General features: G+C 51.4%; 1 protein-coding gene and 1 pseudogene across 1 annotated transcript in view; one reads left to right on the plus strand and one right to left on the minus strand.

The window, feature by feature from the left end:
• The window catches only part of sv2 (synaptic vesicle glycoprotein 2), a 59,169-nt gene that overhangs the window by 23,358 nt on the left and 8,141 nt on the right, over positions 1-27,670 (plus strand). Inside the window, exons 6-10 of the mRNA XM_078429963.1 lie at positions 393-556; positions 19,164-19,244; positions 23,014-23,103; positions 24,748-24,836; positions 27,175-27,314. Coding sequence (XP_078286089.1) covers positions 393-556; positions 19,164-19,244; positions 23,014-23,103; positions 24,748-24,836; positions 27,175-27,314 — 564 coding nt within the window. The remainder of the gene's footprint in view (positions 1-392; positions 557-19,163; positions 19,245-23,013; positions 23,104-24,747; positions 24,837-27,174; positions 27,315-27,670) is intronic.
• LOC144611010 (U2 spliceosomal RNA) lies at positions 8,924-8,991 on the minus strand (annotated as a pseudogene).

Below are 27,670 nucleotides of genomic sequence, written 5' to 3' on the forward strand. Positions count from 1 at the left end.
TGTTTCTATGCTGTATCTCCAAAGTCTAAAAATCTAAAGTCACAGGAGGAATGTACAAACTCCACACAGACAGCACCCAAGGTCAGGATCGAACCAGTGTCCCCAGCGCTGTGAGGCAGCAGCACTACCAACTGTGCCGCCCCATATGAATTTAAAAGAGAGTTAGATAGAGCACTAGGGGCTAGGGGAATCAAGGGATGTGGGGAGAAGGCAGGCACGGGTTACTGATTGTGCATGATCACAATGAATGGTGCTGCTGACTCGAGGGGCCAAATGGCCGCCTCCTGCATCTATTTTCTGTTTCCATGTTTCTATAGCGTGTTGGAGATGATGTGCTGTGTGCACGCAGACTGCTGACGGTCTGACCTAACTCTGCCTCTGTCTGTCCTCAGGCCTGGCCTGGTTGGTCATCCCCAGGACCTCGCTGTCCTTCCAACTCGGCTCTCTGGCCTTTCAGAGCTGGAGGATCTTTGTGCTCCTGTGCTCGCTGCCCAGCCTGACCTCCGCACTGGTCTACGCACTCGGGATGCCCGAGAGCCCAAAGTACTTGATGGAGGTAAGGAGGCAACACACTGAAACTCTCGAGCAAAGCACTAATTGCTTCAGCAACTCAGCGGGTCAGGCAGCATCTGTGGAGGGAATGGATTGGGGACGTTTCTAATTTAGTTTAGTTTAGAGATACAGCGTGGAAACAATAGTCAATAGTCAATTTATTTGTCACATACACAAATGTGCAGTGAAATGAAAAATTACCCGCAGTTCAACAATAAGACCAATAAAAATAAGCAATAAAAATGCAATAACACACACAATCATAAACCAACACCAAACAAAAGAAACATCCATCACAGTGAGTCTCCTCCAGTCACCTCCTCACTGTGATGGAAGGCCAGAATGTCTTTTTCTCTTCCCCTGCTGTCTTCTCCCGCGGTCAGGCTGTTGAACTTGCCACATCGGGGCGGTCAGGGCTCCCGACATTGAAGCGCCACGCCGGACGGTGAAAGGTCCGCGGCGGGCGAAGATGCTGCCGCTGCCGGAGCTCCCGATGTCAGCCTTTCAGCCCACCGAGTCTGTGGCGCCCAGCGTTCACCCGCACACTAAATCCATCCTGCACACTAGGGACAATTTACAGAAGCCAATAAACCTACAAACCTGCACGCCTTTGGAGTGTGGGACGAAGCTGGAGCACCCGGAGAGAACCCACGCAGGTCACGGGGAGAACGTACAAACTCCATACAGACAGCACCCGTAGTCAGGATCGAACCTGAGTCCCTGGCGCTGTGAGGCAGCAACTCTACTGCTGCGCCACCATGCCGCATTTACGGGTGGGGTTGCCCATCCATTTCCTCCAAAGATGCTGCCTGACCTGCTGCGTTACTCCAGCACTTTGTATTTAGCTCGAGATTCCAGCATCTGCAGTTCCTTGTATCTACATTTAACTCCTTTTTGTCAGCAAATAGATTGTTTTTAAATCGGGTTTATACACACTTTAGAACAACTCTTGGTCAATGGCTCTTTATTGTCATGTGTACAGACGTACAGCAAAATTACTTTATTTGCATACAGTTCAGTAAGGTATTGCCATACCTAGGCACAATCCCTGATGAGTACAAAGTGTGTATAGATACATGACAGCACGATGGCACAGCAGTAGAGTTGCTGCCTCACAGCGCCTGAGACCCAGGTTCGATCCTGACTATGGGTGCTGTCTGTACGGAGTTTGTACGTTCTCCCCGTGACCTGCGTGGGTTTTCTCCGAGATCTCCGGTTTCCTCCCACACTCCAAAGACGTACAGGTTTGTAGGTTAATTGGCTGTGGAAACATTTGTAAATTGTCCCTATTATGTAGGACAATGCTAGTGTGCAGGTATCGCTGCTCGGTACCAACACGGTGGGCCTGATTGGAGACCCTTGGACTATCTTTAATCAGATTTTACTGGACTTTATCTGGAACTAAACGTTATCACCGTTGTTCTGAATCTGTGCACTGTGGACAGCTTGATTGTAACCATGTGTACTAGACAGCATGCACCAAAAAAGCTTTTCAGAGTACCTCTTCATGTGACAATATTAAACTAAACTAAACCTTTTAAAGGAGGGTTCTGGGCTCCAATACGACATGTTGTGCCAGTCAACGCAGTTTCAAGTGAACACCTCCTGTAACCTCATCTACTGTATCAGTGTTCCCGATGTGGCTCCATACATCGGCGAAACCAAGTGTAGAACAGGAGACCGTTCCTTAATATAGGAGCAGAATTACGCCATTCGGCCCATCGAGTCTGCCCCGCCATTCCATCATGGCTGATCTTTTTTTTTCCTCTCCCCCATTCTCCAGCCTTTGATGCCCTTGCTAATCCGAGAACCTATCAATCTCCACAATCTCAAAAATACCACTGACTTGGCCTCCACTGCTGCCTGTCGTAATGATTTTCACAGATTCACCACCCTCAGGCTAAAGAAAGTCTTCCTGGTCTCCATTCTAAAAGTATGTCCCCACCGGTCCTAGACTCCCACTACTGGAAACTGTTTAGTGTTAGCTGTAAAGGAGCATTCTGGGCTTTAATCTGATTACTTTGTCAGTGCAGCTTCAGGAGTGCACCGCCTCAAACCTCATCAACTGCATTTCACCGAACACTTGCACTCGATACGCCAAAGGCCTACTGGATCTCCCAGTTGCCAACCATTTTATCTCCCATTCCCATTCCCACTCTAACCTTTCTGTCCTGGGCCTCCTCCATTGCCAGGGGAGGCCACACGCAAACTGGAGGAACAGCACCTCATATTCTTCATGTGTAGTTTACAACCCAACGGGATGAACATTGAATTCTCCAAATATTTTCATGTAACCCCCCCCCCACTCCCTCTCCTCATCCACCCAGCTTCCCCCAATGTGCACACACCTTTCTTTCCATTCCCCCTGCCACCACGTTCCTTTCCTCTCCTCCATCTACTCATCTCCAACTTCCGTTCCCCCATATTCCTTCCCTCCTGTTTTTCCACTCCCCTCTTCCATTCTCTCCCACCCGCCATCCTTTCATCTGGATCTACCTTCAAATCTCCATCTTCCCCTTATCAGTTTGGACATCTGCATCCTACTTCACCATCAAGGGTGGCGCAGTGGGAGAGTTGCTGCCTTACAGCAAATGCAGCGCCGGATACCCGGGTTCGATCCCGACTGCGGGTGCTGTCTGTACGGAGTTTGTACGTTCTCCCTGTGACCTGTGTGGGTTTTCTCAGAGATCTTCGGTTTCCTCCCGCACTCCAAAGACGTGCAGGTTTGAAAGTTAATTGACTTGGTAAAGGTAAAAATTGTCTCGAGTGGGTGTAGGATAGTGTTAGCGGGTGGGGATCGCTGGTCGGCGCAGACCGGGTGGGCCGAAGAGCCTGTTTCCGCGCTGAATCTCTAAACCTTCCACTTTTGTTCCCATCTCCCGTAATCCCTTCTCACGTGAATCCAGCCAACACTTGCCCAGTCCCTTACCCCTAGCGTCTCCCAACTTTCTCCCTTTGGCGTGTTAAAGTTTGATTCTACTAGACAGACAACAATACCATAGAGTGGTAAAACATTAGAGTCTTTATTATGCCAGTGGGAGTGGGAGCTACAACTAGTATTTTTTTTTATTTTTTTTTATCAAAAAATACTTTATTCAAGTTATAAATATCATTTACAAACCATCATTTTTAAAACAAACCCATCCGACATTCCCGGAGGTTACATATTCAATACAGGCATTTACTTAGACCTTTACATACATTTACATACATATCCCTTATTTGGAGGGGCGTCTCTCTCCACCACACCCTGCCCCCCATGTCCAGCAGCGGAAGGACCCTAGACTGTGGTCCTCCCCCACAGGGCCTTGGCGTTGGCTGCACCGAGCTTCAGAGCGTCCCTCAGCACGTACTCCTGCAGTCTGCAGTGGGCCAGTCGGCAACATTCCTTGACGGACAGCTCGCACCGCTGGGAGGTCAACAAGGATCGGGCAGACCAAAGGGCGTCTTTCACCGAGTTGATGACCTTCCAGCAGCACTCGATGTCAGTCTCGGAATGCGTCCCTGGGAACAGTCCGTAGAGCACAGAGTCCTCTGTGACGGAGCTGCTCGGAATGAATCGTGACAGGGACCCCTGCAGACCTCTCCAGACTCTCCTGGCAAATCCACACTCTTTGAAGAGGTGGGCCACCGTTTCCTCTCCGTAGCAGCCGTCCCGAGGGCAGCGTGCGCTGGTAGTGAGGTTCCGGCGGTGCAGGAAGGATCTGACTGGGAGGGCTCCCCTCACCGCCAGCCAAGCCAGGTCTTGGTGCTTGTTGGTGAGTACTGGCGATGAGGCATTTTGCCAGACAAGCTGGGCTGTCTGTTCTGGGAACCACGCCACAGGATCCATGGAGTCATTCCCCTGCAGTGCCTGCAGGACGTTCCGTGCTGACCACTGCCCGATGGACTTGTGGTCAAAGGTGTTGGTCCGGAAGAACCTGTCCACAAACGACAGATGGTTCGGCAATGTCCAGCTGACTGGCACATTGCGTGGCATCTGCGCCAGGCCCATCCTTCGCAACACCGGGGACAGGTAGAACCTCAGCAGGTAGTGGCATTTGGTGCCCACGTGCCTTGGCTCTATGCTCCGCCTGATGCAGCCACACACGAAAGTGGCCATCAGAATGAGGGCGACGTTGGGCACGTCTTTACCCCCGTTGTCTGCCGACTTGTGCATTGTGGCTCGTCGCACCCGGTCCATCGCCGACCCCCAGATGAAACGGAAGACGGCCCGGGTGATCCCCGTGGCGTAGGAGGGAGGGACGGGCCACACTTGCGCCAAGTACAGCAGCCCCGAGAGCACCTCACACCTGATGACCAGGTTTTTCCCCGTGATGGAGAGGGAGCGCTGCTTCCACAGCTCCAGCTTCTTCCCCACCTTGGCTATCCACTCCAGCCAATTTTTGTTACATGCCCCAGCCTTCCCGAACCAGATCCCCAGCACCTTCAGGAAGTCAGGCTTGATGGTGAAGGGGATGGAAGATCGGTCGGGCCAGTTGCCAAAGAGCATGGCCTCGCTCTTCCTGCGGTTTACCCTGGCCCCCGTGGCCAACTCAAACTGGTCGCAGACGCTGATCAGTCTGCGGACCGACCCTGGATCCGAGCAGAAGACGGCGACATCGTCCATGTACAGGGAGGCCTTGACCTGAGTGCCCCCACTGCCTGGCAGTGTCACTCCTCTTATGCTCGCATCCTTCCTGATGGATTCGGCAAAGGGTTCAATGCAACAGACGAACAAGACAGGGGAAAGAGGGCAACCCTGCCTGACTCCAGACCTGACGGGGAAGCTGTCTGATTCCCACCCATTAATTTGTACTGCACTACAGATATCAGAGTAGAGCAGTTGTATCCACTTCCTGATTCCCTCCCCAAAGCCCATTTTGGAGAGCACGTCCCTCATGTACGTGTGCGATATCCTGTCGAAGGCCTTCTCCTGGTCCAAGCTGACCAGGCAGGCATCCACCCGTCTGTCCTGCACGTAGGCAATGGTATCTCTCAGCAGCACCAGGCTGTCTGAGATTTTCCTGCCAGGTACAGCACAGGTTTGGTCCGGGTGGATCACCTGTCCCAGAGCAGACTTGACCCGGTTGGCGATGGCCTTAGACAGGATCTTGTAGTCTACATTCAACAATGTGATGGGTCTCCAATTCCTTAAGTCATTCATCTCCCCCTTCTGCTTGTAGATCAGGGTGATGTTGCCCTTCCTCATAGAGTCTGACATGCTGCCTGCTAGGAGTATATCGTTGTACACTTCCAGCAGGTCCGGGCCCACCCAGTCCCACAGAGCCGAGTACAACTCTGCCGGTAAGCCATCGCCTCCGGGAGTTTTACTCGAGTCAAAGGAACGGATGGAGCCAGTCAGCTCCTCCAGGGTCAGTGGTTGGTCCAGACTCTCCCGCTTGCTGTCGTCCAAGACTTCCGTGATGGAGGACAGGAAGTTCTGGGAGGCGGTGCTGTCTGTGGTCTTTACATCGTACAGATCCTTATAAAAGGATCTGCAGATCTTGAGCATGTCTGTCTGCGAGGATGTTACCGAGCCGTCCTCCTCCCTAAGGCTTTTGATCACAGAGCTCCCCCTGTGAACCTTATGGAAGAAGTAACGTGAGCACGTCTCATCCTGCTCAACATGGCGGACCCTGGACCGGAAGATGATCTTGGAGGATTCAGAGGTAAAGAGCCGAGCTTGCCGGCCCTTCAACTCTCTCAGTTCCTCCCTCACATCCACCCCTCTCCTCTGCAGAAGGAGTAGCTGCTGCAAATCTGTCTGGAGTTGACACAGTTCCCTCTTACCCTGTCTTGCTCTCTGAACACCTTTGGAGACGAAGAACTTCTTGATGTTCTCCTTTGTTGCCTCCCACCAGAGTGTTTGGGAGTCAAAGAGGGGCCTCACAGTTCTCCAACATGCGTAGTCCCTCTTTAGCTCCTTAACGTTCTCCGGGGTCAACAGCTCCACGTTTAGCTTCCACGTCCCTCTGCCCGCCTTCCGGTCCTCCTGTAGGTGACAGGTGGCCTGAAGGAGGCAGTGGTCAGAGAAGAACACCGGGGCGAGGTCGGTGTGTCTGACCGTGACGGCCCTCGATGTGAAGAGGAAGTCTATCCGGGACTGGGCTGAACCGTTTGGTCCTGACCAGGTGAACCGTGGCTGGACTCCGCCTGCAGGGTCACTGAAGGCGTCGCGCAGCTTTGCATCTTTGACCGTTTCCACCAGGAGTTTGGAGGTGCCGTCCAGTCTGTGGTTGGCACTGCCGGATCGTCCAGCCGCATCGATGATGCAGTTGAAGTCACCGGCCAGAACGAGCGGTCTAGACGTGGCCAGCAGCGGTGGGAGCTGCTGGAGGACGGCCACCCGCTCGCTCCACCTGGGTGAGGCATACACATTAATCAGCCGGAGCGGAGAACCACGGTACATTACATCCACCACCAAGAGACGACCCCCCACCACCTCCCTTACCTCAGTGATGGTGAAGCCCCCTCCCCGCAGCAAGATCCCCAGACCGGACGCACGACAATCATTTCCCCCCGACCATACCGACAGTCCGTGGGGCCACCATCGCGACCACCTCCGATAGCAGCGAAGGTGTGGCAGCCCGCACTCCTGTAAAAAAGTCACATCCGCCTTTACCTTGGCCAGGTACTGCAAGGCGGATACACATCGCACAGTGCTCTTCACACTGCGCACGTTTAAGGATGCCAGTTTCAGCTCCATTGTCCTTTATTGTCCCAGGCAATCCTCCCGCATGCCAATCATCTGGCTCAGTTCCTGCACATTTTTGTCGCACAGGTAGTGGTACAGGTTGGTGGCTTCCTCAGCACAGGGTGTATTTTCTGGCGAAGCCCCTGCGCTGCTCCCAGTGTCCTGGAGCTGGGGCCCATTGGCCACTGCACTGCTCCCGGTCTCCCGGAGCTGGGGCCCATTGGCCACTGCACTGCTCCCGGTCTCCCGGAGCTGGGGCCCATTGGCCATTGTGCCGCTCCCGGTCTCCCGGAGCAGGGGCCCATTGGCCGTTGTGCCGCTCACGGTCTCCTGGGGCTGGGGCCCATTGGCACTGCTCCCAGTCTCCTGGGGCTGGGGCCCATTGGCACTGCTCCCAGTCTCCTGGGGCTGGGGGGCAACAGACACGTTCTTTCTCTTACCTTCCTCCTCCCCCGTTTCCTTCCTCTGCCTCTGCCTCCGTTGTCGGCTCCTCCCGGTCGTCTCATCCTCCGATGCGGAGAGGCTGCTGGCCTCGTCCTGGGAGAGGACTCTTTTTTGGGACTTGCTTGCCCCCTCCGCCTTTTTCTCCGTGCGCACAGCCTTCAATGTTTTCCTCGACTGTACCACCTTCCATTCCTCCTCTTCCTGTTCCCCCTCTTCCATCGACTCACCCTCGTGGGCAGGGGCCTGGGGGGCTCTGTCCTGCGGTTGGGGGCTCCTGGTGGTCGCGTTGTCCTCGCCCCTGCTCTCCTTTCCTTTTTGGGCTTTTTCCGTGGTAGGAGGCGTCTCGTCCACCCTGGGGGTGCTGGCAGCGGCCCCTCTTATCGCCTGTGCATAAGTGCTTGCTCTTTTAGGGCAGGCCCTGTAAAGGTGGCCTGCCTCCCCACACAGGTTGCAGCTCTTACTCTCTTTACAATCCCTTGTCTCGTGGCCTTCTAACTTGCAGTTTCTGCAGACGACTGTCCTGCATTCTGCCGCCACGTGCCCAGGTTTGTTGCATTTCCTGCACACCCTGGGCTGCCCCACGTACGTCATGTAGCCCCGGTTCCCTCCGATAGCAAACACCGAGGGAGGGTGGACAATGAATCCCTTCCCGTCCACCCTCAGCTTCACCTTTACCTGCCTCTTGCTCGTCCAGATCCCGAACACGTCCTTTATATCCACGCAGTTCCCGGCCCCTTCGACGTAGCGCGCAAGGAAGGTGAGGACATCCACGACGGGCACATGTGGGTTAAACATGTGCACCGTGATCATCCGTTCCCTCTGGGTGGGGAGGGTGAAGAGCGGCTGCACCTTCAGGAGCGACAGCGGGGCTTCATCCCCCTTCTCCCGGAAGTCCTGCAGCAACTTCTGCCATCCCGCCGGGTTCTGGAAGGTAACGTCGAAGTATCCGTTACCTGGGAAGTCCTGGAGGCAGAAGATGTCCCCGGCCTTGAATCCACAGGCCTCCAGCAGCACCTTCTTGATGAAGAGATCCCTTGAGAGAGGGTTCCCCTCCTTGAGGTCCTTCACCGATACTCGCAGGGTATTCCGGATACCCTGCCCTCCAGCTCCACTTGCTGCTGCCATCCCACCTGGATAAGGGTGTTAGGTTGGTTACCCAACCAGCATGGATCCACCCCTAAACCAGACACGTGCTCCTGACCTCCGCTCCTCGTCGATGATCTAATGCAAATACTGCTCTTATACTTACCCTGTTCTTATAAGAACATTAGATTGTGCCAGAACAGATACTACACTTGATCTTAGCCAAAAGGCCGAGATTAACGCAACTGATCTCCCGGTGGGAAAACCTCTTGAGTGATCAAGGTATCTCCCCTGCCAGAGAAGCTGAGGAGCATATTCTCTGCTAATACAACTAGTATGCTTGCATACTACAGTCACTCGAGGACCCCACTCACTCAGAGTGTTTCAGCAGCATTTTTATACACCAAACACAATAGGTTTTTACAAGTGATCACAGAACCAGATACCCCACATGGGTGGTCTTGCAAGAAGATAGGAGTTCAATGAATCATCACCCACTATCACAGGCCATTGTCCGAGGTCATTAATTCAGTCTATTAACACATCTTGCTGGTGCTCAACTTTGTGGTGATTGTTAAGAGGCTCGTTCTACTCTGTGCTCTTCCTTTGTATCCGTTTCCTGTCCTTTGCAAGATGACAACACCCCTTTTGCAATCTCAAGCCGGCATCTACACAGAGATAGACTTGCAGGAGTCTGAGGTATGCAATCTAATTTAGTGACAGTTCACCTTCATGTAGCATTTGGTCACACACATCTGAACCCTTAAATCCCCTTCCTCCTTTACATTCCCTCCTTTTACCATAACATGATAACTTATATTCTCCGTGAGGCACAGAATAATCGGATATATTTAACCATGTACAATGATGCAACTATCAGCAACACAATCAAACCACAGTGTACGACAGTTCCCCAGAGGTTTCCGAAAATGCTGAACGGCCATGCGGCCCAGAGGGATCAGTCTCGTCATGGTCTCGTCATGGTAATGGTTCATTCCTTCCCCAACCTGCTTGATCTTAGTTACTTCTTGCGATATGTGAGCAGCTAGGTTGGTGATGTTGGAGAGGATTCGTTGGGAATGTAAGTGCAACATTCTTTTCCCACTAAAGCACAGGTCCCACCTTTTTCAGCCAGACTAAAATCTGGCCCGGAAACAGGCCCTTCGGCACACCGAGTCCGCGCCGCCCAGCGATCCCTGCACGTTAACACTATCCTACACACACTAGGGACAATTGTTTTACATTTACCCAGTCAATTAACCTACAAACCTGTACATCTTTGGAGTGCGGGAGGAAACCGAAGATCTCGGAGAAAACCCATGCGGGTCACAGGGAGAACGTACAAACTCCGTACAGATGGCGCCCGTAGTCAGGATCGAACCTGAGTCTCTGACGGCGCTGCATTCGCTGTAAGGCAGCAACTCTACCGCTGCGCCACCGTGCCGCCCTAATCCGAATCTAATGCCATACGGTTGTGCAGTGCCACGGTATGGATTGGCACCACCTCGGCTGTCAGAGGTGAGGGCTTTCTGAGTGCCTGCGAACGCCTCAACCGTGGCATTTGCCAATCTTTCCATGACTGAGGCCATGTTAATCGGTTCGCGTGAAAGACGGGCTGTACCGTACAAGGGGAAAGCTATCATGCAGAATCGTTCGGATTCCGAGATACCCCGTTTGGACCTCAAGGGGGGGTAAATATGTCAGCCGGATGTTGTATGGTTCTCATGTACGGGACTATATACGCCAGATAGCAGCATCCCCTCCAATGAGTGGGGCCCTTCAACCTTTCCCATCTCTGATCATCCCTGGGTGGCATCCCAGGTAACCAAGGGTATGCCCACGATCCACATACGTAATAACCACCTACCTCGACTCCATCCTATCCCCCCTGGTTAAATCCCTCCCCACCTACGTCCAAGACACCTCACACGCTCTCCATCTCCTCGATAACTTCCGGTTCCCAGGCCACCACTCCCTCATCTTTACCATGGATGTCCAGTCACTCTACACTTCCATCCCCCACAAGGATGGTCTCGAAGCCCTCCGTTTCTTCCTCGAACGTAGAACCAGCCAATCCCCATCTACCAACACTCTCCTCCGCCTAGCAGATCTGGTTCTTACCCTCAACAACTTCTCCTTTGACTCCTCCCATTTCCTCCAAACCAGAGACGTAGCTATGGGCACTCGCATGGGCTCTAGCTACACCTGCCTCTTTGTTGGGTACGTCGAACAATCCCTGTTCCGAGCCCCATCCCCGAACTCTACCTCCGCTACATCGACGACTGCATTGGTGCTACCTCTTGCACCCATGCAGAACTCACTAACTTCATACACTTAACCTCCAATTTCCATCCTGCCCTTAAATATACCTGGACTATCTCCGACATCTCCCTCCCGTTTCTGGACCTCACCATCTCCATCACAGGAGACAGACTAGTGACGGACATTTACTATAAACCCACTGACCCACTGACCCACAAATCCAGCGATTTGCTTATTGCTCAAGCCAACAGTATCTGCAGTCTCTTGTGTCTTTAAGAGTGCCTTGACCTTGTCTGGTCTCTATGCAAATGTCCATTTATTTTTGAGGCTCCGATCTGCTGTGTAAACTTGGTCAGCAGATGCTGCTAACACAGTCTGTCCGCATCACCAACCTTGTCCGCTCAGGAGATCACAGGGGTGGGTGTTGTGCAGAGATGCCCTCGCCTGTTAGTAACCTTGTGGCAGTGGACCCTGGCATCCAACTCCGCCAACCACTGTGGCTTCATCAGTCACCAGTCTAATGTCCCACTTCACCCACTCTGTAGACTTTAGAGATTCAGCGCAGAAACAGGCCATCTGGCCCACCAAGCCCGTGCTGACCAGCGATTCCCCACCCCCCCATACACTAGCACTATCCTACATACAAAAGACAATTTACAATTTTACCAAAGCCATTAACCTGCAAGTCTTTGGAGTGTGGGAGGAGACCGGAGCACCTGCAGAAAGCCCACGCTGTCACAGGGAGAACGTACAAACTCCGTACAGACAGTACCCCTAGTCAGTTCATTCACAAAATGCTGGAGTAACTCAGCAGATCAGGCAGCATCTCAGGAGAGAAGGAATGGGTGACGTTTTGGGTCGAACCTTTCTTCAGACTACACATAGTCAGGATCAAATCCGAATCTCTGGCGTTGTGAGGCAGCAACTCTACCGCTGCACATAGAGTAGGTGCCGCCCCACTCTTTCTACCATTTTGTGTCAGAAGGAACTGCAGATGCTGGTTTAAACCAAACATAGACACAAAAAGCTGGAGTAACTCAGCGGGACAGGCAGCATCTCGGGAGAGAAGGGGTGGGTGACGTTTCAGGTCGAGACCCTTCAGACTGGTTAGGGATAAGGGAGACGAGAGATATAAACAGTGATGTGGAGAGATAAAGAACAATGAATTAAAGATGTGCAAAAAAGTAACGATGATAAAGGAAACAGGCCAATGTTAGCCGTTTGTTGGATGAAAACAAGAAGCTAGTGTGACTTGGGTGGGGGAGGGACAGAGAGAGAGAGGGAATGCCAGGGCTACCTGAAGTGAGAGAAATCAAGAGTCATACCAATGGGCTGTGAGCTGCCCCAGCGAAATATGAGATGCTGTTCCTCCAATTTGCATTTAGCCTCACTCTGACAATGGAGGAGACCTAGGACAGAAAGGTCAGTGTCCTTTCTGGGGAATGGGAAGGAGAATTAAAGTGTCCAGCAACCGGGAGATCAAGTAGGTTCAGGCGGGCTGAGCGAGGGTGTTCCGCGAAACGATCGCCCAGTCTGCGTTTGCCCGGATCAGCAAAATCAAGTTGGCACGCTAAATATTTTTTTCTGAATTACATAAAAATAGGTGCAGGAGGAGGTCATTTGGCCCTTCGAGCCAGCACCGCCATTCAATAGAGAATAGTTGCAGGAGTTGGCCATTCGGCCCTTCGAGCCAGCACCACCATTCAATGTGATCATGGCTGATCATTCTCAATCAGTACCCCATTCCTGCCTTCTCCCCATACCCCCTGACTCCGCTATCCTTAAGAGCTCTATCTAGCTCTCTCTTGAATGCATTCAGAGAGTTGACCTCCACTGCCTTCTGAGGCAGAGAATTCCACAGATTCACAACTCTCTGACTGAAAAAGTTTTTCTTCATCTCAGTTCTAAATGGCCTACCCCTTATTCTTAAACTGTGCCCCTGGTTCTGGACTCCCCCAACATGTTTCCTGCCTCTAACGTGTCCAACCCCTTAATAATCTTTTACGTTTCGAAAAGATCTCCTCTCATCCTTCTAAATTCCAGTGTATACAAGCCTAGTCGCTCCAGTCTTTCAACATATGATAGTCCCGCCATTCCGGGAATTAACCTAGAAAACCTACGCTGCACGCCCTCAATAGCAAGAATATCCTTCCTCAAATCTGGAGACCAAAACTGCACACAGTACTCCAGGTGCGGTCTCACTAGGGCCCTGTACAACTGCAGAAGGACCTCTTTGCTCCTATACTCAACTCCTCTTGTTATGAAGGCCAACACTCCATTGGCTTTCTTCACTGCCTGCTGTACCTGCATGCTTCCTTTCAGTGACTGATGTACTAGGACACCCAGATCTCGTACGTCCCCTGTTCCTAACTTGACACCATTCAGATAATACTCTGCCTTCCTATTTTTACCGCCAAAGTGGATAACCTCACACTTATCCACATTAAACTGCATCTGCCATGCATCCGCCCACTCACACAACCTGTCCAAGTCACCCTGCAACCTCATAGCATCTTCCTCACAGTTCACACTACCACCCAGCTTTGTATCATCTGCAAATTTGCTAATGGTACTTTTAATCCCTTCATCCAAATCATTAATGTATATTGTAAATAGCTGCGGTCCCAGCACCGAGCCTTGCGGTACCCCACTAATTACTGCCTGCCATTGTGAAAGGGACCCATTTATCCCCACTCTTTGCTTTCTGTCTGTCAACCAATTTTCTATCCATGTCAGTACCCTACCTCCAATACCATGTGATCTAATTTTGCCCACTAATCTCCTATGTGGAACCTTGTCAAAGGCTTTCTGAAAGTCAAGGTACACCACATCCACCAGCTCTCCCCTGTCAATTTTCCTAGTTACATCCTCAAAGAATTCCAGAAGATTAGTCAAGCATGATTTCTCCTTCGCAAATCTATGCTGACTCGGAACAATCCTGTTACTGCTATCCAAATGCTCCGCAATTTCGTCTTTTATAATTGACTCCAGCATCTTCCCCACCACTGATGTCAGACTAACTTGTCTATAATTTCCTGTTTTCTCTCTCCCTCCTTTCTTAAAAAGTGGGACAACATTAGCTACCCTCCAATCCACAGGAACTGATCCTGAATCTATAGAACATTGGAAATGCGTCCACAATTTCTAGCACCACCTCCTTAAGTACTCTAGGATGCAGACCATCAGGCCCTGGGGATTTATCAGCCTTCAGTCCCATCAGTCTACCCAACACCATTTCCTGCCTAATGTGGATTTCCTTCAGTTCCTCTGTCACCCTAGGATCTCTGGCCACTAGAACATCTGGGAGATTGTTTGTATCTTCCTTAGTGAAGACAGATCCAAAGTACCGATTCAACTCGTCTGCCATTTCCTTGTTCACCATAATAAATTCCCCCGCTTCTGTCTTCAAGGGACGCACATTTGCCATAACTATTTTTTTCCTCTTTACATACCTAAAAAAGCTTTTACTATCTTCCTTTATATTATTGGCTAGTTTACCTTCGTACCTCATCTTTTCTCCCCGTATTGCCTTCTTAATCATCTTCTGTTGCTCTTTAAAAGAGTCCCAATCCTCTGGCTTCCCACTCTTCTTTGCTTTGTTGTACTTCTGCTCTTTTATTTTTATGCTGTCCTTGACTTCCCTTGTCAGCCACAGGTGCCTCTTACTCCCCTTGGAATCTTTCCTCCTCTTGGGATAAATTGATCCTGCAATTTCTGCAATATTCCCAGGAATACCTGCCATTGCTGTTCCACCGTCTTCCCTGCTAGGGCCTCCTTCCAGTCAATTCTGGCCAGCTCATGCCTCTGTAATCCCCTTTGCTGTACTGTAATACTTACACTTCCGATTTTTCCTTCTCCCTCTCAATTTGTCGAGTAAAACATCATATTGTGATCACTGCCTCCTAATGGCTCTTTTACCTCGAGTCCCCTTATCAGATCAGGTTCATTACACGACACTAAATCCAGAATTGCCTTCTCCCTATTAGGCTCCAGTACAAGCTGTTCTAAGAATCCATCTCGGAGACACTCCACAAACTCCCTTTCCTGGGGTCCATTACCAACCTGATTTTCCCAGTCTACCTGCATGTTGAAATCTCCCATAACCATAGCATTACATTTGCGACATGCCAATTTTATCTCCTGATTCAACTTGCACCCTATGTCGAGGCTACTGTTTGGGGGCCTGTAGATAACTCCCATTAGGGTCTTTTTACCCTTACAATTTCTCATTTCTATCCATACTGATTCAACATCTCCTGATTCTATGTCACCCCTTGCAAGGGAGTGAATATCATTCCTCACCAACAGAGCGACCCCACCCCCTCTGCCCACCTGTCTGTCTTTTCTATACGTTGTGTACCCCTGAATATTCAGTTCCCAGCCCCGGTCCTCTTGTAGCCATGTCTCAGTGATTCCCACAACATCATACTTGCCAATGTCTAACTGAGCCTCAAGCTCATCCACTTTATTTCTTATACTACGTGCATTTAAATACAATTTCTCCCCATACCCCCTGACTCCTCTATCCTTAAGAGCTCTATCTAGCCCACTCTTGAATGCATTCAGAGAATCGGCCTCCACTGCCTTCTGAGGCAGAGAATTCCGCAGATTCCACAGATTCACAACTCTCTGACTGAAACATTCATTGTGATCATGGCTGATCATCCATAAGCTGAATTTAACGTAAAGAATAAACAGGCTCGCTTTTCGCTGTAATAGTGGCTTCTTGCACAGGCTGTGATGAATCATTGCTGACCCGCGAATATTTGACAACCCAATGTTAAGTTGCCAAATCCTCCCTTTGTTCCTTCAAAGTCAACCATTTGGACGTCAATTGTTCCCATTAACACCATCTTTCCCTGTCTGTGCCCTGTGAAAATCCTGTCCCATCCCATCGGAATACACTGGCATTGCCCTGGAGCGGAGACGTCTGCTGTCTTCTGTCTTCAATAAATATTTTCTTTACCTAATATATACCTTTATTCGTCCCACACCAGGGAAATTTACAGTGTTACAGCAGCAAAGTGGATAGCAAGAGAGCAAGAAATCATTCATTATAAATAACAGATACATAAATTGTCATCAGTTTTCTGTGTGTTCTTAGCTGTTATTGTTGACTCGTCTGCTGGGAGCAGTGCTGGTTGTGCAGTCTCACAGCAGCGGGAAGGAAGGACCTCCTATATCTCTCCTTCACGCACTTGGGGTGAAGGAGTCTGTCACTGAAGGAGTTACTCAGTGCAGTGACAGTGTCCTGCATGGGGTGGGAGTCGTTGTCCAGCAGCGATGTTAGCTTTGCCATCATCCTCCTCTCTCCCACCGCCTGCACTGAGTCGAGGGGGCAACCCAGGACAAGGCTGGCCTTCCTGACCAGCTTGTCGAGTCTCTTCCCTTCCGCCGCTGAGATGCTGCTGCTCCAGCAGACCACTCCATAGAAGATGGCCGATGCAACCACCGTGTTGTAGAAGGTCCTTAGGAATGCCCCCTGCACTCCAAAGGACCTGAGTCTCCTTAACAGATAAAGTCTGCTCTGGCCCTTTCTGTATAGGGCATCGGTGTTTTCAGTCCAGTCCAGTTTATTGTTGAGGTAGACACCCAGGTACTTATAAGAATCCATCCTCTCGATGTCCATTCCCTGGATGTTCACCGGTGTCGGGGAGACCTGGCTGCTCTTGCGGAAATCTACCACCATCTCCCTGGTTTTCCCCGCGTTGATCCGGAGGCAGTTCCGCTGGCACCAGTCCACAAACTCCTTGATCAGTTCTCTGTACGCCCTGTCCTCGTCGCCCGTGATGAGGCCGACGATGGCAGAGTCGTCAGAGAACTTCTGTAGATAGGAGTCTGCAGAGCTGTGCCTGAAGTCCACAGTGTACAGGGTGAACAAGAATGGAGCTAGCACTGTTCCCTGCGGAACCCCAGTGCTGCAGACCACCCTGTCCGAGACCAGGTCCTTTGTCCTCACATACTGTGGTCGGTTGGTGAGGTAATCCAGAATCCAGGATGTGAGATGGTGATCCACTCCTGTGCGCTCCAGCTTGCCCCCCAGAAGCCCCGGCTGGATGGTGTTGAATGCGCTGGAGAAATCAAAGAGCATGATTCTCACAGTGCTATCCGGCCTCTCCAGGTGTGAGAGAGCTCTGTTCCGCAGGTAGATGTAGGAACTACAGATGCTGGTTTAAACTGAAGATAGACACAAAAAGCTGGAGTAACTCAGTGGGACAGGCAGCATCTCTGGAGAAGGAATGGGTGACGTTTCGGGTCGAGACCCTTCTCCAGAGATACTGCCTGTCCCGCTGAGTTATAACTTTACCTAGACCAGTTATAACATTAAAAAGCAACTAGAATATCATTGGACCAAAGTTGGCAGTAGGCCAAGGCAGAACACAAAGTGCTGGAGTAACTCAGCAGGTCAGGCAGCATCTCTGGAGGACTTGGGATACTTAGGTGACGTTTCGGATTAGGACCCTTCTTCAGACTGACTGTAGGGGTGGGGTGGGGGGAGGAGAAGAAAGGTGGAGAACTTCTTCAAAGTAGACATACCTTGAGGAGATTTCCAGTGGAGCAGTCAAAATGTAGAAACAAGGAGCTGCAGATAACTGGCTTACAAGGTTCTGGAGAAACTCAGCAGGTCAGGCAGCATCTCTGGAGAACATGGGGAGGTAAGGGTTTTGGTCAGGGGCCCTTCTTCAGACTAGAGGAGGAAAGCTGGAAGAGAGGAGAGGCAGGACAAAGCGTGGCAGGTGGACACAGGTGGGGAGGGGGTGTTGGTTGAAACAAAAGGCCAGTGTGAACATTTAATGGTAGAGGTATAGAGCACAGAAACGGGCCCTTCATCCCACCTCGTCCATGCTGACCAAGATTCATACCTGAACTAACCTCCTTTACCTGTGTTTGGCTCATATCCCTCTTAAATCTTTCTTATCCACCTGTCGGAAATATATTTTAAACATTATAATTATACTCTCCTTTAGCTTGTTCCAAACACCTTCTGTGCGGAAAAGGCTGCCCTGGAATCACTTTTACATCTTTCCCCTCTCACCTTGTTCCTATGCCTTTCACAAAATGCTGGAGTAACTCAGCAGGTCAGGCAGCATCTCAGGAGAGAAGGAATGGGTGACGTTTCGGGTATTGTATTGTATCTATGGAGGGCCGAAAAGGCCTGTTTCCGGCTGTATGTATATGATATGATATGATATGATAGATTTAGATTCCACTACCCCTGGGAAAAAGACTGTGACTGTTCACCTTATCTATTAGTGCTCATGATATTTGGGAACTATGTACCTATACCCTGAGGTCACTGTTCTTCGGCTCTTTCCTGGGCCCAAACATTTATGTGCAAGAATAAAAAGTAGTTCCTCGCATCAGGACTGAGTTTAGTTTAAAGATTTAAAATGTTTTTAGATATACAGTGTGGAAACATGCCTTTCGACCCACCGAGTCCGTGCCGACCAGCGACCCCCCCCTGCACTAACACTATCCTACACACACTGGGGACAATTTACAATTTTTCCAAAGCCAATTAACCTACAAAACTGCACGTCTTTGGAATGTGGGAGGAAACCGGACATCCAGGGGAAAACCCACGCAGGTCACGGGGAGAAGGTACAAACTCCGTACAGACGGCACCCGTAGTCGGGATTATAGACAATAGACAATAGGTGCAGGAGTAGGCCATTCGGCCCTTCGAGCCAGCACCGCCATTCAATGTGATAATGGCTGATCATTCTCAATCAGTACCCCGTTCCTGCCTTCTCCCCATACCCCCTGACTCCGCTATCCTTAAGAGCTCTATCTAGCTCTCTCTTGAATGCATTCAGAGAATTGGCCTCCACTGCCTTCTGAGGCAGAGAATTCCACAGATTTACAACTCTCTGACTGAAAAAGTTTCTCCTCATCTCCGTTCTAAATGGCCTACCCCTTATTCTTAAACTGTGGCCCCTGGTTCTGGACTCCCCCAACATTGGGAACATGTTTCCTGCCTCTAACGTGTCCAACCCCTTAATAATCTTATATGTTTCGATAAGATCTCCTCTCATCTAAATTCTAGATTGAGTCTGGCGCTGTAAGGCAGCAACTCTACCGCTGTGCCACCCTGCCTCCCCTTCTTAAATTGTTCAGTAACGACTCCCTACTTCTCCCTGTACAGACGGGTCAAGAGGAAGAAGCCCTGCGGGTTTTCGAGTGGATGTTCCAGTGGAATTGGCGTGGGACAGCAGGCTCCTGCCCGGTAAGTGAACAGCGGGCTACTTACAACATAGTGCAGCACAGCACAGCACAGCACAGCACAGCACAGCACAGCACAGCACAGCACGCTGACAGGCCCTTCAGTCCACAATTCTTCTTTCGTGTCCATCATCTATGTTTCAAGTGTTCGGCCAGGCACAGTGCACAGCCTTCTCGTTTGCCACCGCTAGATCTTCCAGGCAGCGTTGTTCACCAAGAAGTGGGCAACTTAGTAGGTGTGGCATGGATTGTACAGATGTTCCACACGCACATTCTGTGCCTGCCACATCTGCATAGCCCCATTTGTTCATATTGGTCTGGCTCGGCCCATCCCTGTACGAAGCCAATTGAGGGACTTCTAGCCCACAACGTCTGTGCCAAACAAAGCACGGTAGCGCAGCTGTAGAGTTGCTGCTTTACAGCGAATGCAGCGCCGGAGACTCAGGTTCGATCCTGACTACAGGTGCTGCACTGTAAGGAGTTTGTACGTTCTCCCCGTGACCTGCGTGGGTTTTCTCCGAAATCTTCGGTTTCCTCCCACACTCCAAAGACGTACAGGTATGTAGGTTAATTGGCTGGGTAAATATAAAAAAAGCAGTAACAGGAGAAGGCAGCTACCAGACCCACCATTTAATTTGACCAGGGCATTTTTACACTGACCTCAACTCTTTCTCCACAACCCTCAATCTTTCAAATATTTATCAATTTCCTCCTTAAACCTATCATGAGCAAGATGTAGGTTCTACACACCGCTCTCTCTCATCTGGACAGCCAGGGGGGCTATGTGAGGATGCTGTTCATTGACTTTAGTTCAGCATTCAACACAATAGTCCCCAGCAGACTGGTTGAGAAGCTGCTGGAACTGGGGCTTAGCACCCCTCTGTGTGCCTGGGTCCTGGACTTTCTCACTGCCAGGCCCCAAGTGGTCAGGATGGGGGAACACACATCTAGCTCCCTCACCCTGAACATAGGATCCCCCCAGGGCTGCGTCCTTAGCCCCCTACTGTACTCCCTGTACACACATGACTGTAGGGCCAGGTTCAGCTCAAACTCCATCATCAAGTTTGCTGATGACACTGTGGTGGTGGGCCGGATCTCCAACAACGATGAGAAGGCCTACCGGGAGGAGGTGGCTGATCTGGCACTCTGGTGTCAGGACAATAGCCTCCTCTTGAATGTCACTAAAACAAAGGAGCTGATTGTGGACTTCAGAAGGGCTAAACATCCAAGGACGTACACGCCACTGGAGATAAATGGGTCTGTTGTGGATAGGGTGAGCAATTTCAAATACTTGGGAGTCCGCATCTCAGAGGATCTGACGTGGGCAACGCACATTGCCGCACTGGTGGGTAAGGCTAAGCAGCGCCTTTACCACCTTAGACAACTGAGGAAATTCAGAGTGTCGCTGAGGATCCTCCATTGCTTCTACTCTGGGGCTGTAGAGAGCATCCTGTCCGGCAACATTACAGTCTGGTTTGGGAACAGCTCTGCCCAGGACAGGATGGCCCTGCAGAGAATAGTGCGTTCGGCAGAACGCACCATGGGAACTACACTCGTCCCCCTGCAGGACCTATACATCAGGAGGTGCAGATCCAGAGCAAGCAAGATCATGAGGGACCCCTGCCACCCCAGTAACGGACTGTTCCAGATGCTACGGTCAGGCAAACGCCTCCGCTGTCACGCTGTGAAAACGGAGAGGATGAGACGGAGCTTCTTCCCACAGGCCATCAGGACTGTCAACTTTGATAACCCCAGAGACTAAATTTTTGTCGACACTTTTTGTGCTATGTTTAGTAACTTATTAACTTTATTTATATGCTGTAACTGTAATTATTTTTGTGCACAACCCGCAGGCATTGCCACTTTCATTTCACTGCACATCGAGTATGTGTATGTGACAAATAAATTTGACTTGACTTGACTTGACTTGTAGGTTAATTGGCGGGTAAATGTAAAAATTGTCCCCAGTGGGTGTAGGATAGTGTTAATGTGCGGGGATCACTGGGCGGCACGGACTTGGAGGGCCGAAAAGGCCTGTTTCCGGCTGTATATATATGATATGATATGATACGAGTCTGATGATGGGTGCTGTCTGTACGGGGTTCGTATATTCTCCCCATGGCCACGCGGGTTTTCTCTGGGTGCCCTGGTTTCCTCCCAAACTCAAGTCGTACAGGTTTGTAGGTTATTTGGCTTTGTTGAAAAATCATAAACTATCCCTAGTGTGTAGGATAGTGTTAGGGGATCGCTGGTCGGCGCCGACTCACGAGGCCAAAAGCCCTGTTTCCGCCCTGTATCTCCAAACTGAACTGATTAACCTGAAATATCACTTATCCATGTTCTCCAGAGATGCTGCCTGACCTGCTGAGTTACTCCAGCCCCTTGGGTCTTTTTTTGTAAACCAGCCCCTGCAGTTCACAGAGTCCTGCAGCATGGAAACAGGCCCTTCGGCTGGGGTTGCCAACTTCCTCACTCCCAAATACCGGACAAGGTGGCGTCACCCAGCCAGCGGCCATGTGCACCCTCTCCACCAATGGCGGTCACCCGGGCCGGGAGGCGGGTTGCTAGGCAACCTCCATTAGGCGGTGCCGGGGCCTACACTGTCTGGAGTTAAAATGGCGGAAACCGTGAGTGTCGGGATCAGAACTGTCGGGACCTACAGAGTCGGGGCCTACAGCGCTCCCCGGGCCTAATACAGGACAATGGCGGTCCCGTACAATTTAGCCCAAAATATGGGATGTCCCAGCAGTTGGCCACCCTATCTTCAGCCCAACTCGCCTATGCCAACCAGATGCCCCATCTCAGCTAGTCCCATTTGCCCATGTTTGGCCCATATATTCCTCTAAACCTTTCCTGCCCATCCACACAGAGGTCAGGATTGAACCTGGGTCTCTGGTGCTATGAGGCAGCAGCTGCTTTGCAAGATGCAGAAGGGAGGATGGTGGAGGGGAGCGAAGATTATAATTCCCGGGCGAGAGAGTGCACTCAGGGGTGATGCTGTGAAAGAACAAGTGTCAGGGGAGGCAAAGTGTCGTTGACTTGTAGAAAGAGTGGCACAGCGGGTAGTGCTGCTGTCTCACAGCTCCAGAGACCCAGGTTCAATCCTGACCTCTGGCGCTGTCTGTATCGAGTTTGCACTCTCCCAGTTTCCTCCAGGATCTTTGGCTCTCTCCCCCCACCCCCCCTCTTTCGAGCGATACAGCACGGAAACAGGCCCTTCGGCCCACCGAGTCTGCACCGACCAGCCACCACCCCACAAACTAGCACTATCCTACACATTCGGGACCATTTACAACTTGCAGAAGCCAATTAACCTACAAACATGCATGTCTTTGGAATGTGGGAGGAAACCGGAGCGCCAGGAGAAAACCCACGCAGTCACAGGGAGAACGTACAAACCCCGTACAGATGGTGCGTATCATTCCCATTGCGCGCGTGAGATGGGGTTAAATCTGGGGGGAACTGATGCGAATGTGGGGAGAATACAATGAGATTAAAGCAGGGATGAGTGTGAATGGGTGGTTGTGGTCAGCAGAGAGGTGACGGGCCGAAGGTCCTGCGTACGTGCAGCATCTCTCAAAAAGCACGAGAGCTCAGCGCGAGTCCTCTGTGGCTGAGCAGAACACCCAGATGAATGCCCGTGAACATAAGCAGCTAGTCCTTGTGGTCATGGCACTGGGCTGTCTCCCAGTGGGTAAGTAACTCTCCCTTTGGTCCTCAGAGCTTCGATTCCACGATCTCCTCCTTCATCTCCAGGTTTCTCTCGTCCGCAGGTTCGCCGACTCTTGATCCCCACCATTGAGAAAACGAGCAGCAAGTTTCACAGCAGTCATGTGGACTGGCTCAAAGACCAGCTACTGAAGGTACGGGCTCTACTTAACTCCTCACCGTGTCTCTTAGTTCAGTTCAGAGATACTGCGCGGAAGCAGGCCCTTCGGCCCACCCTGTCCGTACCGCCCAGCAATCCCTGCACACTAACGTTATCCTACGCACAAGGGACAGAGCCGGCTCCAGCACTTTGTGTCTTTAGTTTAGGTTACAGATACAGAAACAGGCCCTTCGACCCACCGAGTCCGCGTCGACCAGCAATCCCCACATACCAACACTAACCTACACACACACACACACACACACACGTATCACAAAATGCTGGAGTAACTCAGCAGGTCAGGCAGCATCTGAGTTACTCCAGCATTTTGTGATACCTTTGGTGTGTACCAGCATCGGCAGTTATTTTCCTACACACACACAGGACAATTTACCATTTCACCAAGCCAATTAGCGTACAAACCCGTGCGTCTTTGGAGTGTGGGAGGAAATCGCGGCTCTTGGAGAAAACCCACGCAGGTCATGGGGAGAACGTACAAACTCCCCACAGACTGCCCCCGAGGTCGGGATGGAACCCGGGTCTCTGGCGCTGCTAGGCAGCAACTTGACCGCTGCACCACCGTGCTGCTGATCCTGCCCAGTAATCCTTTATAAAACTTACAAATATAAAATGCGTTGCTGTATCGCGGACTGGCGTCGTTCACGTGCTGCACAGCGTGTCTTCAGGTCATCCATCAACACCACCTTTGCATGGTGGTCTTGCCCAGGATAAGACAGGAGTGGACACACTGTTGCAGTGGGAGTCAGTCAGCTCACTCTGTGGGCAGTCGAGGGGGCTCCTCTCAAACAGGGGGGGGGATATCAGTCACCCCCAGGATCCACGCGAGTGGCAAGAGCGTTTTCTTTAAAGATGGGAGTGTGCATTATTGAGATGTATAAACGAGGAACTCCAGGTGGCGGTTTGCAAAATAAAGACACAAAGTGCTGGAGTAACTCAGCGGGTCAGGCAGCATCTCTGGAGATGCAGGAATAGGTGACATAACACGATGCATCCTTTATCTCCAGAGATGCTGCCTGGCCCGCTGAGTTACTCCAGCACTTTGTGTCTATCTTTGGCATTAACCAGCATCTGCAGTTCTTTGTTCCTACTGTTAGTCAGGGGAGATGGGGTGGTCTCACCTGTGCTCCAGACCCTGGTGTGTGGGCTATCGGCTGAGGTTCACTGTGTATAGCCGGCCGGTCGGCCAGCTCAATGAGGGGCAGAGAGTATCGTTATCACAACAAAGACCTCCTTCTACCGAGCAAATCAAAAATAGTGTGCTGGAGGAACTCAGCAGGAAGACCTCGAGTCTACTGCCTGGATTGGGAGAGGGGAGAGGGCCTGTATAAGGGGGGGGGAGAGAGGAGTCGGGGGGGGGGGGGGGGGGGGAGAGAGGAGTCGGGGGGGTGGGAGGAGTCAGGGGGGGGAGAGGAGTCGGGGGGGGGGGGGGGGAGGAGTCGGGGGGGGGGGGAGGAGTCAGGGGCGGTGGATCCAGGTGAGGAGGGGGGGGAAGATGGGGCAGGGAGACAGGTGGTGGCGGGTGACTGGTAGAGGCGGACAAGAGAGGGAGAGGGGGCAGATAGTGCCGGTGATGCCTGGGACCCTCTCATTGACCCCGAGGGCCTGTTTCCATTCCCAGGCCATGGATCCGATCCGGAAAATCTTCTCCCCGAAGCTGGCACAAACGTCAGCCGTGCTCTCTGTCATCTTCTTCAGCATCTCCTTCGGGTGAGTTACAGCACGACAGGGCCTGCCCCCCAGTACAGTCTCCACCCCCTCAGACCCGGGCCTGAACCCCCCTCCACCCCGAACCCCCTCCACCCCGAACCCCCTCCACCCCGAACCCCCTCCACCCTGAACCCTCTCCCCCCCGAACTCCCCTCCACCCCGAACCCTCAGACCCGGGCCTGAACCCCCCTCCACCCCGAACCCCCTCCACCCCGAACCCCCTCCACCCTGAACCCTCTCCCCCCCGAACTCCCCTCCACCCCGAACCCTCTCCTCCCCACCCCATCAGACCCGGGCCTGAACCCCCTCCACCCCGAACCCTCTCCCCCCCCACCCCCTCTCCACCCCACCCCGAACTCCCCTCCACCCCGAACCCCCTCCTCCCCACCCCCACCCCCTCAGACCTGGGCCTGAATCCCCTCCACCCCCAACTCCCCCTCCCCCCCGAACCCCCTCCTCCCCCCCCCCCCCACTTGAGAGGCACAAAGCACAACTCACGGTGAGTGGGAATAACTGTAGGAAAGAACTGCAGATGCTGGTGTAAATCGAAGGCACACACAAAATGCTGGAGTAACTCAGCGGGTCAGGCAGCATCTCAGGAGAGCTCAGCTTGACCTGCTGAGTCACTCCAGCATTTCGTGTCCACCTGTGAGTGGGAATAAGTTTGCTTTCACATTCCTCACAGAAACGTGATTAGAAATTAGACTAAATATATACTCTGAGCTGTGTGTCAAATTCTGCACTGGGTTGTCCAACTGGTGAAGCCAGACAATATAACCTCTAATCCATCTGCAACGCAGAGTGCAAGTTTAGTTCAGTTTAGTTTAGAGATACAGCGCGGAAACAGGCCCTTCGGCCCACCCAGTCCACGCCGACCAGCGATCCCTGCACATTAACACCATCCTATACCCACTAGGGACAGTTTTTACATTTACCAAACCAATTAACCTACAAACCTGTACGTCTTTGGAGTGTGGGAGGAAACCCACATGGGTCATGGGGAGAACGTACAAACTCCGTACAGACAGCATCCGTAGTCGCGATCAAACCACAGTCATAAAACACAAGATACATGAAATTAAAATGACGAGTGGAAAGGCTTGGGGGATGTGCGAAGATTATTTTAGGGGGGGAGGGGGGGAAGGGGAGGGGAGTCAGTCTGTCTACCCCACGACAGAAGGGGAAGGAGTTGTAAAGTTTGATAGCCACAGGGAAGAAGGATCTTCTGTTGTGTTCTGCAGGCAGATCACTGGTCTGAAAAAGTGTCCTGTCCCACAACATCACCTGTCCATGTTCTCCACAGATGCTGCCTGACCCGCTGAGTTTCTTCAACACTGTCTTTTTGTTGCTTGCCCGAATCCTACGTTAATCCCATTACTGTAATTTCCGCACCCATTCCCAGGTCTCTGGCACTGTGAGGCAGCAGCTCTGCCAGTGCCTGATAACCGGGTTCAAGCCGTACGTTTGCCGTATAGATTTCTTCCGGGCGCTCCAGTTTTCTCCCACATCCCATAGACATAAGGGTTTCTTGGTTAATTGGCCTCTGGAAATTTCTGAGCATGTAGGGAGTGGATGTGAAAGTGGGATAACATAGATCTAGTGTTAACAAGCCATCGATGGTCAGTGTGCACTCGTTGGGCTGAAGGCAGTGTCTTTAAAATCTTTAAACTAATTCCCATGCACCCCCCTCCGTTCACCTACCCCTTGAGGCAACGTACAATGGTTAATTAACACATCGACCCGTAGACCGTGAGAGGAAGCCCACATGGATAGAGCACAGTCCTGGAGTAACTCAGTGGCTCGGGCAGTGTCTCTGGCTGGCTGCCATTTTGGTGGGTGCCATTTTGGTCAGGACCTTTCTTCAGACCTTTTCATCAGAGGGTGGTGAACCTGTGGAATTCTTTGCACGGAAGGCAGTGGACGCCAAGTCAGTGGATATTTTTAAGGCAGAGATAGATGGATTCTTGATTAGTACGGGTGTCAGAGGTTATGGGGAGAAGGCAGGAGAATGGGGTTAGAAGGGAGAGATAGATCAGCCATGATTGAATGGCGGAGTAAAGTTGATGGGCCAAATGGCCTCATTCTACTCCTATTCCTTATGACCTTCATTGTAGCTACTCCAGCAGTTTGTGTTTATGATGATCCCAGCGTTTACAGTTCTTTGTTGGAACCTGGGTCGGGCTGACCGACCATCACTTACTTACATAAAGAAAGTGCCCAATGTTCCAATATTTATTTCAAGAGTCTCTAGACACCAAGGTTGCAAATCGCATTGCCCCTGTGTTTGGAGTGACTTGTGGACCCGTCCCCTTCCCCTCCCACGCCCCTCTCTCCCCAGGTTTTATGGTCTGTGGATGTGGTTTCCCGAGCTGCTAAAACGCATCGACATCAGTGGTGGATCCGCTTGTTCAACCAACTGGTCCAGCCCAAGTAGCCAAGGCACAGAAAACATCACCTGCTACCCGGTCAGAACAACCGGTACGTGTTATAAGAAAATAACTGCAGATGCTGGTACAAATCAAAGGTATTTATTCACAAAATGCTGGAGTAACTCAGCAGGTCAGGCAGCATCTCAGGAGAGAGGGAATGGGTGACGTTTCAGGTTGAGACCCTTCTTCAGACAGTTGGCTGAGAGCTCTTTGTTCCAGAGGATAACATCTGAACCCATGGGGAAGAGGAAGAACTTTAAAATTATTTATAGTTTTCAGGTCATGGGCACTCTGGCCCATCATCACGATGCTAATCATCAACTATACCCATCTGTGCCAATACCATTTACCAGTACTTTGTTCATAAGGCTTCTGGTCCGAGACTCTTCCATTACTGAAAACATG

Source organism: Rhinoraja longicauda, chromosome 38 (assembly GCF_053455715.1).
Source record: "Rhinoraja longicauda isolate Sanriku21f chromosome 38, sRhiLon1.1, whole genome shotgun sequence".
Taxonomy (NCBI): Eukaryota; Metazoa; Chordata; class Chondrichthyes; order Rajiformes; family Arhynchobatidae; genus Rhinoraja; species Rhinoraja longicauda.